The sequence below is a fragment of the Martes martes genome (genome assembly GCF_963455335.1).
Source record: "Martes martes genome assembly, chromosome: 2".
Taxonomy (NCBI): domain Eukaryota; kingdom Metazoa; phylum Chordata; class Mammalia; order Carnivora; family Mustelidae; genus Martes; species Martes martes.
Window position 1 is genome coordinate 182,179,371 of NC_137889.1, and position 13,439 is coordinate 182,192,809.

Below are 13,439 nucleotides of genomic sequence, written 5' to 3' on the forward strand. Positions count from 1 at the left end.
AGTTTGCTATCCAGCAGGAGCAGCGTTGGTCTCCTCCTTTTTTTTTTTTTTTTTTTTTAAGATTTTATTTATTTGACAGAAAGAGAGAGAGATCACAAGCAGACAGAGAGGCAGAGAGAGAGAGGAAGAAGCAGGCTCCCCGCTGAGCAGAGAGCCCGATGCGGGGCTCGATCCCAGGACCCTGAGATCATGACCTGAGCAGAAGGCAGAGGCTTAACCCATTGAGCCACCCAGGCATCCCTGGGTCACCTCTTCTGGTGAATTCATGCCTGTTTGAAATGAGATGGGAACCAGCATTAAGCTTCTCAAATGATTTTTTTTTACCCCCTGGATTCCCTGTTGGGGCAGAAGGCCTTTTGTTTATGCCGGGGCCTCGGTCTCAGACCCAGCAGTTGCCAAGCTCCTATGGGTCATGCAGGGCACACAGATAAGAGTGGTGAAGAGTCTCCCCACTTAGGGTAAGTTTTTCAGGAAGTCTTTCGTTGCTCTCAGTTTGTTACAAACACTAACTGACAAAAGGCACTTCTTCACTTTCCTAACCCATCGGATTTCTTGAGCTCCAAAGGCCTTGGCAGGGGTGATATTTTTGTGTGAAACTTAAAAACATCTACCTCTTGTGAAGTGTGTCCAATCGGTCTTTACAGATAAAGGTAGCTAATTACTTTGTTGATTTTTTTTTAATTGAAAAAGATTTTGTAATGGTAAAATCCAAAGTATTCAAAAACAGTTTTGAAACTTAAAATTGGTGCAGTTGTGTCCATTTTGACATAATGTTTTAGCTGAGCCAAATGCCTCCATAGATCTGCTGTGTGATTAATTCTGTAAATAAGCTTAGCCCCAAGGATGAAAGGAATTCGGCTGTGCAAAAATTAGAACTGATAAAAATCAGAATAATAAATGCATAATATTAGTGCAGAAATTCAGTGACTTTTATTCAGTGACATTGATGCATAATTGCTTAATAGATTCAGTGCTGAGAAATGCTTATGAAAATCCGTGATTTTGAATGGTTGAATGTTTGATGGTTGAAAAAGTCATTTGTTTTAAAAACTCCACATGTAAATTTGAGTACACTGGGTATGTGTGTGTGTGTGTGTGTGTGTGTGTGTGTGTTTTAATTGCTTATGTGGGAGGCTTTAAAAAATACCATATTCTGTGTTAGAGAAAAATATGTAGCATATTAAACTTGAAAATGTTTTAAGTCTGTTTTTACCTTCTCTAACCAAGCTATGATTTCCTTGGGTCTGTTCAGTTGGCTCTGTGGCATTAAAGGTGATTTATAAAGGCCAGGAGCTGTATAACATGTTTGCTGTTTTTCAGCAGAACTTCCAGTGCAAAGTGATGGGAGGTTTTTTGATTTCGTTTGGAGAGAATCAGAGAGAGTGTGGGGTGGGAGTGGAGAGGGGCAGAGGGAGAGGGAGAGGAAGAGAATGTAAAGCAGACTCCACATCCTGCGTGGAGCCCGACGTGGGCTTGATCTCACACCCCCGAGATAATGACCTGAGCTGAAATCAAGAGTCGGATGCTTCACTGACTGAACCACCTAGGCACCCCCCCTTTTTTTCGAAGGGCACATGGCGGGGGATGTTTTCATTAAAAAACAAACAACAAAAGCCAGTGATTCTTTGCATTGAATTTGCATTACTACAATCACCCTTGCCAGGCTTGTGGAAGATGTATACAGAAATCAGATTCTTAGTTCTAAAAAGAACTAAGTGAAAATGGCCATTTTCTTGCTTTGCAGAGCAAAATTGGGAGGAAAGTAGAATTCTGAAATCTATACAACCACCCAAAAGTGCCTTTTTTTTCTCTCTCTTAAATATATTTAGCTACGATGACATAATATAAGCAAAGTGCTTTCCTAATAGGACCTAGTCTTTCCAAAATTCCTGGAGGTATTAGAAAAAGCAGCACCATCGAGATTCTGTAGGTAGCCTGAGATACTCAGTTAGAAACCCATGGACTCCTTGCTTAACAATAACTGTCACACAGTAAGGTTTTTACCAGATCCAGGACAAATAAAGGGCCAAATGTACATTTTACTCTAAATGATAGATGTGCTCTTCTCCTTCTCCACCCAATATTTCTGGAATACATTTCAAATGTTTTAGTGGACTTAAATGTTAGTCAGTAACGTACATATTTTACAAGTTTATTTTGGGATATAATTTCAAATAATCCCATGTGAATCCTGAAGGAATGTCTGTAATTGTGGAAAGTATAATTAATATGATAAAGCAGTTGTTTTTCAAACATGTGGAACAATTTTAAGAAGATCCAATAGACTTTTTTTTTTTTTCAGCTCTTTTGGGGGACACTTGACAAAACTGAAAGATATTTGAAGTGTATACATGACGACTTTGATACATGTAAACATTTTGAAAGGATTCCCCTGCCCCCCCCTTAAAGTTAATTAACACATTTGTCACCTTACATGTTTACCCTTTTTGGTTTTGGTTTTTTGGGTTTACTGGGAGGTGGTGTGTTTGGTGTTTGTTTTTTTTTGTGGGAACCCTTAAGTTCTACTTTCTTAGCAAATTTCGGTTATATCAACTTTTCGGTGTTATCAGCTATAGTCACCATGTAATTCATTAGCTCCTTAGAACTTAACCCGTCTTCTACCTGTTCATATTCCTTTAATGCCTCTCCCAATTTCCCTTGTCCCTTAGGCCCTGACAACCACTTTTCTGCTCTTCTTTGATGAACTTGTTTAAGGGATGCCACATAGTATTTGTCTTTTTGTGGGGCTTATTTCATGTCACATAATGCCTTCAAGCTTTATGTTGTCACAAATGGCAGGATTTCCTTCCTTTTTTTTTTTTTTAAGATTTTTAAAAGATTTTATTTATTTATTTGAGAGAGACAGAGACAGAGAGTGAGCATGAGTAGGAGTAGGGACAGAAGGAGAAGCAGGCCCCCCGCTGAGCAGAGAGCCCGATGCGGGACTCGATCCCAGGACCCCAGGATCATGATCTGAGCTGAAGGCAAATGCTTAACCAACTGAGCCACCCAGGCACCCCTGATTTCCTTCTTTTTAAGGCGGAATAATAGGTGTGTTTGTGTGTGTGGGTGTCACATTTTCTTTCTCTAGTCATCCATCGAAGGGAATTTAAGTTGTTTCTGTATCTTGGCTATTGGGAATAAACCGCAGTGAACTTAGGAGCGCAGATGTCTCCTCAGGGTGATAGTTTTGTTTCCTTAGGATACATACCAAGAAGTGGGATTGATTGCTGGCTCATAGGGTAGTTCTATTTTTAATTTCTTAGGGAACCTCCATGCTCTTTTCCACATCACCTGTACCACTTTGCATTCCCAGCACTAGTGCATGAGGGTTCCTTCTTCTCCATACCCCTGTCCACATTTGTTCTTTCCTTTTCTTTTTCTTTCTTTCTTTTTTTTTTTTTTTTTTTTTGGTAATAGACACGCTAACAGTGTAGGGGATAGCTCATTTTGGTCTTGATTTCCCGGTAACCTTAAAATGCCTTTTTAAAACGTTATCTGTCACATTTCCTGATCAGCATTATGAATCTAAAATTTGTGGTACATGGTCTCTCGGGGTCAGAAATAGGCCTCTCCTCAGTCTTAAAGGTCTACCCTTTAATGACAGAGCTGGCGGGTTGAGTCAGGACTGTGTGGTGCTCAGGTGTGGTAACAGGAAGGCAGGCGGGACGAGCAAGATACTGAGAACCCGGGGCTTGCCTGCACTGTTGGGCTTACGTGGAACACTGGTGTTAACCTAGACTGGCCATCCAAAATGACTGTTGAACTGCACCAGATTAACCCTCAAAGTCACTGACTCTACTTCAGAGTGTTCAAAGGGGGTTGAAACGATTTGAGGAAATGCTAAATAATGCATCATTTCTAAATCACCATATCATGTAATTAACATCCGGTCTGGTATGAGCAATTATTTTTAGATCGCACCGTGGGTACCCGCATCCGTCCAAGTGATAAGTCACCCAGAATGAGGTCTCTTGATGAGAAAGTTTCTCTTGGACTGCATTTGCAAACTTTGGGCTGCCTTTTATACATTTTTGGCCATAGTTCAATCTAGGTGTGGGTGGCTAAGCTCTCCTTCTACGGAGAAGCCACCCTTGAAGGGTAACACCTTGCAAACAATGGAGCTCATTTGCCGAAGGGGAGGGCATTCTGTCAAGTCGGCCTGGTGGAGAGACGGCTTGGACTGCCTGCCAGCCAGCCCTCTAGGTCACATACCTGGCTTGAGGTCTCAGGGACCTTCACCCAGGTTTAAATGGTAGTGCGGGGTGGCCCTCAAGGATTGCTCAGGTTGGGGGCTTTGGGTCTGTGCCTTTCAGGATCGCCGTGAGATGAGAGCAGAGTTACTAGAACCTTGCCTCTTCGGAAGGTAGGAATATTTTCTACCTTCTGCCTCCCTTTGTTTTCTAGGGCTGAGAGGACCTTCCAGATACTTGGGTATCCAAACCATATTTGCATTAGAGGCTAAACATTTTAAGACTCATGACTTAAACACTTCACTGTGGAGTTTTGCTTGAGAGGCTTTGCTTTTCAGTGGTTTTTTTTTTTTTTTTTCCTACAAGATGGATTCTATCATATCTACTCTTAAATTGTTGGATTTTTTTTTTTTTTTTTTTTTTTTTTTTAGAGAGGGAGAGCACAAGCAGTGGGGAGGGATGGAGGGAGAGAGAGAGAGAGCCCCAAGAGGCTCCACGCCCAGCCCAGAGTGGAGCCCCATGCAGGGCTTCGAGCCCACGACCCCAGGATCATGATCAGAGCTGAAATCAAGAGTTGGATGGTCAACCGACTGAGCCACCCAGGCGCCCCCAAATTATTGGAATTCTTAAATATTAAATAAAATCAGTGCCGACTAGAACTCCTTTCTGATTTATTTACTTGCCTTGGAGAATTTGCTGTAAGGCTATCATAGTAACCAGAAATGTAGCTTGGTTTATGCAAACGTTTGTATACATGTGTTCTTAAAACAATTTTTTCTTATTATAAAAATGTTAACGTGAGGGATAGAAAGTGGACATAAGCAAAAATAAGCAAGTTTTAATTGTACCTCTTAAAGTATTTACATTTTATAGATTATTATTGCTAACATACCCCTTACTATATATGTTCTTCCTGAGCATTTTTTTTTGAACTTTTTTTTTTTTTTTAAACAAAAATGAGGTCATATTGCTTCACTAGCTTGTGTTTTGGTGCTGAACGCGTTGTGCACACCTTTCCATGACACGGAATGTTCTTTTGCAACCTCATTTTGGTATCGTGCATAATTTTTCTTACTCCACATCTGGCACAGTTTTGAAACATTGTGGAGTATGGATTGGGTCGCAAATGATGTGACTGGGGTTTTAAAGAAACCCATCAGATGCTTATTTAAGGTTTATAATTATCTTGTTTAATCTCAACTGAGCGACCTTGCCTAAGTGCCTGGCAGTAAATAAGGTTATCATCTGTCATTATCTTCCATGCTCCCATATCTCAAACATATGTCACAGAAGATACACTGTGCTGGCTTTTGGGACAGTTCTAAATTAAGGAATAATTTTCAGATCTTCTTCCTGGGGTTGCTAATCCATGTAAAAATAGGCACTTGTCTTTTTACATTAATCTTTTTATAGGTAGTGTGTGTTCATTGGTGATACCTGACAGGATCTGAGCTCTGTTTTTATTCTCTATTACTGAATTTGAAATGAGTTTTTGTTGTTCAATTGCTTGGGAGTTATGAGTGTTGTTTTGATGTGACACTTTCATATCTCTTCCTCCTAATGAAGATCTCTGTGGCTACAAGAATTGCAGGAGACATTTGAGTTGAAAGAAAAAAGGGATCTCATGGCAGCCTACTTTTTTTTTTTTTTTTAAAGATTTTATTTATTTGACAGAGATCACAAGTAGGCAGAGAGGCAGGCAGAGAGAGAGGAAGGGAAGCAGGCTCCCTGCTGAGCAGAGAGCCCGATATGGGGCTCAATCCCAGGACCCTGAGATCATGACCTGAGCCGAAGGCAGCGGCTTTAACCCACTGAGCCACCCAGGCGCCCCATGGCAGCCTGCTTTTAAAGTAGAATTGGATTCTCTTACATTCTGAACAACATTTAAGAAATGTGTCGGTGTTCTTCTTCCTTCATCTCTCATGAGAAAAGGTGGTCTGGTGTTGCTAATTTGGGGGATCTAGTAAAACGCTGAACCTGTTTGACAACAGGTGACCTGTCTAGATGGTGAGCCCTTTGGTGTGGTCCAGCCCATGCTTCACGCTTATGGCAGCAAAGCAGGAGAAGCAGGTTTAAGTTCTGTAACCACGTCAGCTTTTGCTAGGATTTGACCCTGAACTTGGGGCATCATTTTCAAAAAACAGTATGAGGACTTTCCTTCCTGTGAGTGGAACTTGGACAATTTGGAAGTTTCCTTTCCAGTGGAGCCAGATATGTTTTTACATCAGATTAGCCCCCTTCGTGGATACGTGTGCACAGGTTCACCTATAATTTAGTGTAAATTTAAATTAACCCAAGAAGAGATGCAGAATTTTTCCAGGCGTTTTACGTCCATAACCCTTATCCTCCACTTTTCAATTAAGTCACAGGATGAATTCACTGCTTTTCCTGAGTAGAAAACTAGCATTTAACCCATGGCTGCCCTCCATGTTGTGTGTCCATATCCATCCTCTACCTGTCTGGGTCACGTGCATCCATTCCGTGGTGCCCCTGGAAATCAAGCATGGTGATTTTTTTTTTTTTTAAAGATTTTTTTTTTAAGATTTTATTTATTTATTTGACAGACAGAGATCACAAGCAGGCAGAGAGGCAGGCAGAGAGAGAGGAGGAAGCAGGCTCCCTGCTGAGCAGAGAGCCCGATGCGGGGCTCGATCCCAGGACCCTGGAATCATGACCTGAGCCGAAGGCAGAGGCTCCAACCCACTGAGCCATCCAGGCGCCCCTAGAGATTTTATTTATTTATTTGACAGAGACACAGAGAGAGAGGGAACACAAGCAGGGGGAGTGAGAGCAGGAGAAGCAGGCTTCCTGCTGAGCAGGGAGCCCAATATGGGGCTCGATCCCAGGACCCTGGGATCATAACCTGAGCCGAAGGCAGAGGCTTAATGACTGAGCCACCCAGGCGCCCAAGCATGGTGATTCTGGCCAAGGAAGGTTTTCTGCCGGTAGTTGTATCCCTTTACTGTTTTAATGTAATCTCAGGACTGGGAGATCTTTAATGGCTCTATAGACAGAATAGTCCTGGGGCCGGATTCCCCCTGCAGCCAGTTTTTGAAGGGCGCATAAACTAAGACCTTTTTTTGAATGGTTGAAAAAAGAAATCAGAGGATTTTTGTGAGACATGAAAATAAAATTCAAATGTCAGCGTCCATAAGTAAAGTTTGTTGAACACAGCTGTGCACATTGGTTTGCATGTCTGGCTACATTTGTGGTGTACAGTGGCACAGTCGAGTATGTGCAGGAGAGACCCTAAACCCTAAGGCCCACAGAGCCTGAATTATTTACTGCTTCAGCCTTTACAAGGAAAGTTCGCTTACCCCTAGTTTAGAATATCACTTCATTAGGAGGGTGGGTTTTGTTTGTTTGTTTTTAATGGTAAACACTCCTGTTAAAGACAGCTGGATACAGGTGACTGTAGTTGAAGTTTGTTTCATTTGTTAAACAAACTTCTACCAAAGTGCCCATATGCCAGTTTCTGGCATTTTTCTTTCTTTTTTTTTTTTTTCCTTAAGGGAGGGAGAGAGAGGTGTCAGGGAATGGGAGAGGGAGAGGGAGAGAATCTTAAGTAAGCTCCATGCTGCGGGGCTGAATCTCATGGCCTTGAGATCATGACCTGAGCGGAAACCAAGAGCCAAACCGTTTACCGACTGAGCCACCCAGGCGCCCCCCTGGCAATCTTTAAGACGAAAAAACCAACCAAACAAAAACCGAAAGGAATGTGTAAAAACAAAATACATCTTCAAAATATCTATTCTGGGGATTTTTTTTAAAGTATACTTTTATATAAGTAAAAGTCAACCTGCATTTTTTGGTACGCCTGTTGCAGCTGATTTAAGTTCCTTTATCACAGCGGTGTTGCAGCAGGAGTTCGACCCAGGCCCGGATAGTGCCCAGTTGCTGCAAAGCATTGCTGTGCGTCCATTAAATGCCAGCCGACCCACAGTCGTAAAAACAAAATGCATCCTTACGATTCCTCCTCGTTTAGTGTTTTATTGTTAGGAGACTGCAGTCTGTGTTCTTTGCTGATTGTAGCGTGTGGGTAAGTGTGCATTTACGGCAGGAGCTGGTCGAGGTGGTCAGGGGCCAGAGGAGCTCCGCTCAGAAATGCTTTCCCTCCGTTGCTTGTGCCTCTCTTCCCACCCCCGCCCCAGCTCTCATTATCTCTGCTGTGTTCTTAAAAATTTGTTTTGTTCTTGCCTTCCGTATGGACCTGATGGTGGTGAAAAGGAGTATTTTTCAAGATCACATATCTTTGGGGGTAAATCGACAAATGGTTAGGATTTTTAATTGCCTGAGCCATAAATTCTCCATGGAGTCATAAGCACTCTGAAATCAGCCTACGAGTTGATCAGTGTTGTTGGAGACACTGGAATGACTCAGGTCCACGATGCTTTGAAAGGAGAAAAGGCTATTTTCTTAATCTCCGCAGGAAATACATAACTCATGCACCTCTTAGGCTTATCTGAACCTCCAACTTGGGAGGAATTAGGGAATGTGTCATTTGGTATAGTGCTGATTGCAGAATATCTCCGAAACCACAGCTCAGATTTAACCTGGAGAATTGCAGAGTTATGTATCTTTAAAAGCAAAATGCATATTTAATGCCTTACACAGTGCATTGAGGCACTTACAAAATGCAGATGAGCCCAGATTTTCATTTTTAGGAATCAGATTTGTACCTAGCTCATTCTTTATGCATTAAACATTTTCATAGTGCAACTTGCCATGTAGAGCTGAGACTGTACTCATGTAATTTAGCCTTTTCAAAATGAGGTCTGTCATCACTAATGTTAGGGACATGGCTGGGATTAGGTTGAGGCGCCTGGAGGTCCTCACTCACGGTGCCAGCCCTGTATTTGCAAGACCTTGAGGAGGGTGGGTGCCTTCTCACATTCCACACCCTACGTGCTTCTCTTGCCTCACCCTTGTCCCGGCCCTGATCGGGGTCTTTTGTAGGTAGGATAAAAAGGCCCATTGCTCAGTCAGATCCTCAGCGTTCTGAGTCTCTGGGATCTCTGGAATTGGAGGGTGGCGGGGTGGGGGGACAGGGATGTCTGTTTTAATTTTTTTTCTTAGTCCTTCGAATGCACATTAAGGTTTAAAAACCTTCTGAGCTTGGTTGGCCAGGTTAAGGACCAACAGGACAGAAGCTGCTCTGCTAGCCTCGGGTTACAACCGGCCTGAGACAGGAGCTTAAAAACCTGCCCAGTTAACCAGCACTTGGGAACAAGTAGGCCAGCCGGACCGCGCCACTCGCCAGGCCTGGCCCTTGTGTAACTGCTACCAGGTGTCACGCTGGAAGGCTTGGATCTGGAGCACTTGTAGCCAGAGCGAAATGTAACTGATTATGTAATTTTGAGCTGGTCCAATTTTTTTAATTAAAAAATGTTTTATTGGTTCATTATTAGCTAGCTGCATGTTCATGGTAAAAAAAAAAATTAGAAAATAAGTCAACAGAATAAAATAGAAACTATCCATAACCTGAGTACCCGGGGGTAACCATTGTTAACATCTAAGGTACCCCTTCAGCTTTTTTTTACTCCCCTATTGAGTTCATATTTAATTCCACTCTGAAAAATCTGTTGTGTGGCATTAGGAGGGAATGTCGATATGAGGGAATCGGTCTTAGGACCTTGATCTATGACCCATCTATGTCCTATCCAGTTATCTTTGGCATCTCTGTGTTGACCCACCCCTCTCCCCATTAATCTCAGTGTTTGAGCAAAAGTCATACGACCAGGTAGACCTGTGGCAGTCTGATGGCCCACTATTATAAAAGAGTGGAAATCGCATCCCTACCCAGCAAAGTCACCATCAGGCTCTTCTCCCAGGTCCCTTCCTGGGATTCTGATAGAATTCCTTCAGCTCTGAGGATCTTGGTTCTTTGGAGGGTATTTCATCGTTCAGACAGCTCTTACCCTGTTTCTGCCCCAGGTCAGACTCTACTCTGAGGTGCCAGTGGTTAAGATGGGGTTCTTCCCTGGAGAACATAGAGTCTGATGGAGGAGGCAGACCAGGATGTTGTATAAGAGGGTCAGGTGCTCTAACGCACTGTGGGAATAGGGAGGAGAGACCAACCAACTTGGCTTTGGAGAGTTGAGGATAGTTTGGAAGAGGAGATGACACTTGAGAAGAGTCACAGAGAGACCTGCCTTATGGCGCCTGCCGTCTTCAGCAAATAGCATTCTCCTAAAGTTCCACTGTTTTTTTGTGTTCTGTCCTACTTTTCAGCCCCATCACACAGTTGCCCATGATAATTAAATGAGACTTGCCAGATGGATGCTTTCGCAAGACGGTGGCTCGTCTTCTTGCTCTATTTGTGAAAGCTGGCATTGGATCCAAACTCTCAAGGATGCCCCTACCTTGAGATCGCTTTGCAGTGCCGCTCTTGTGTGTGTGTGTGAGCCAAATGGCCTGGCCGTCCGCAGGGCCAGGCTCCGTGACAGGTGGGTGTGCCACGCGTGTGGACTCTACTCCCGCCAAGCCATTTTGCCTGCAAGGAGGTGAGGTGCTGGGAGGCTATTCTACAGTGCCCCCCTTTGAAGAAATCAGCCCCTAAGCCTCTGATCTGTCAGTCCTGCCTTCTCACCACCTCCGTTTTTCCTATCCGTTGCAACATGATTGAGGTCAGAGTCCCAGTGCATCGGGTTAAAACACAAGCACATTAATTCTCACACTATCTTAAGCCGTTTTTAGATCACTGAAGAGAATATTCAGAGTGGCAAATACAGTTAATTTAATTGGTAGCAGACTTGATTAACCAAAGGAGAGGTACTCTGAATAGAAAATAGTAACTGAATCGTTAATAAATTAATAATGAATAAATCTGTTTCCTATCTGAGAATCCTGCTTCTTCATGGACTCGATCTCATTTAATTCTCGTAGTGTCGCTATGAGATGGTACTGTTGTTCCCATATGACGCAGGAGGAGACTTGGTGGAGGGCAGAGGATTGGCGAACATGGGAGCCCGTGTGCAGGTGCACCCGCCCTTCGAGCGGGTCCCAGAGTTCTGTCCCGATGCCAGACTTGGGGCAAGCGCATCCCCGCCCCTGCTGTCAGATTCTACGGCTTAGCTTACTTATTCTTAAAGGGTTAGAATCCTTCAGATATATTTCCAGTAGAACAGCTGAATGTAATAGGGCGCCTGTGGCTCATTCGGTTAAGTGTCTGCCTTTGGCCCATGTCATGATCCCGGGGTCCTGGGATCGAGTCCCAGGCTCCCTGCTCAGCAGGGGGTCTGCATCTCCCTCTCTTTCTGCCTGCCGCTCCCCTGCTTTTGTGCTCCCTCTCTCTCAAATAAATAAATAAAATCTTCAAAAAAGAGAAAAGAACAACTGAATGTATTAAGTTCATTTTTCTTTCCCTTTCGAAAATAATCTCAGGAATTTGCAGTGCTTCAGGCACTCTTGATTGAATACCTGTTGATTATTGTTGTTACCCAGAAACGTCAAATTAGAGCATTCCTGCTGATACAACTTAGTTTTTCGGTGATTGTACACAGGTTTAGATGTACATATGAATAAAACTCTCGGGCTGGTTTCCTGTTACAATTTTCTGTCCATGTTTTGCATTTGAAATACGAATTTGGAGTTAAAAGCCCATATTGTATTTTACTCTTATGTTTTGGCTTCTCTAAATAGGGTGATTCACTTCTTTTATTTCCAGCCACTCCCTTCTGCCCCTCCCCACCCCAGAAAGGACATTCCTGTAGGAGGGGGCGGCGGGGGAGGGGGCGCTTCTCTTTTCCTGTAAGTTCTCTTAATTTTATCCACTCCAGTCTGCACCATAACTTGAAATTCCTGTGGCAGATTCAGTCATTTGAAATTCTGATGGTAGGAATCTTAAACAGGATTTCCACCTTCACAACAGTCTGGAATCCTAAAGTTTGGGTTAGAAGCAGTCTTTCAGATTCCGCCTCACTGGAGACAGAAACCCGGCCAGGGGTCCTGCGAACCCCACTTCTGTCGTCCGCAAACAGGAAGTTTCTCAGGGACCCCCATATCTGCATTGTGGACCGTCTACACTGGGGCCGGGCAGCTCTAACTGTGAAAGCCTTTCCTGGTCTGACCCTCTCCTCTGCCTCCCTGTGCCTTCCACCTACAGCTGCCGATTACTCTCCCCCCTTGAACGCGTTCCCACAGGGTCCTCTTCTTCAGCCTCAAGGAAAGTTCTGAGGATTCAAAAACTCTGTGTGTGTGTGTGTGTGTGTGTGTGTGTGTGTGTGTGTGTGGAGGGGGGAGTTGTGATGAAGTTTTCCAGCAGTCTGACGAATGGCCGTTTCTCTCTTCCTGCAGCCAAACCAGAAATCCTGAGTCATGAAAGTCTCGTGAATGGCATGCTCCAGTGTGTGGTATCTGGATTCCCAGAGCCCACAGTAGATTGGTATTTTTGTCCAGGAACCGAGCCGAGGTGAGAGGATTATTTGGGGCACTCCTTGACACGCATGAGGGAAGGGCTGCCGTGTAGTTGCGTTATCAGGTAGATTTTCAGGTTTTTAAAAAAATTGGTTTGATTATATTTGTTTGAGTATATTTTTCTATCCATGTGGCTTTGGGGGGGGCATAATTGCTGTATTTTTTGTAGTAGACGTTAATTTTGTTTGCTGAAAAATGATTACTGAGTGACTTCTCTTCTTTTGGTGGTTATCTTTTGGATTTATCATGCAATTTCTAGCCTGCAGGTAGATAAAGCAATTTTCCAGGACAGAGTAATTAGATTTCCATTCTATACACAGGAGGCAATGTGTGTGGGAAATGCGGCTGTAGTTATCATGAAAAAAAATTGCCTCAGAAGTTAATTGCCAAGTTACCAAAAAGTAATGATCGTGCAGTTACAACATACGTACGGCATTTGTAAGCTCCGTGTTTTTAAAAGGTTTTCTCCTTGATTAGGCGCCCAGCCCCTGAGCAGAACACATCTGGCATTGTGCTTCCTCTCCCTCCCGGTCTGCACTTAAGCCTTAAATTGTCCTTTCACATTACCTGAAGATGAAAATGGGGTCACCCAGGCTGTTTTTATCCATCAAATGCTATTTTGTGCTCAGGCTTTAAAAGCCCAGTGTAACATCACAATTGAATAGTCAGGATAATAATAGAAATTTTATTTTTTCATGGAGTAGTCCTTTTTATCACAACAACTTGGAAGAGGTTACATAGGCTTGTTGTTTTCCGCGGAGCTTTAGTGGAATGTTTTCTTTGGGAAACAGTAAGAAGGACTCGAGAGCCCTGGAAAAGCCTGTACCATGA

At 43.3% G+C, this 13,439-nt stretch overlaps 1 protein-coding gene across 6 annotated transcripts in view; it reads left to right on the plus strand.

Annotated features, from left to right (window-relative positions):
- Positions 1-13,439, plus strand: part of KIT (KIT proto-oncogene, receptor tyrosine kinase) — a gene marked incomplete at its 5' end in the record, with an annotated part of 85,723 nt that overhangs the window by 55,352 nt on the left and 16,932 nt on the right. For all 6 annotated transcript variants that reach the window (XM_080796446.1, XM_080796448.1, XM_080796445.1 and 3 more), the window contains one exon: positions 12,489-12,603. In XM_080796446.1, the coding sequence (XP_080652572.1) occupies positions 12,489-12,603 (115 nt within the window). The remainder of the gene's footprint in view (positions 1-12,488; positions 12,604-13,439) is intronic.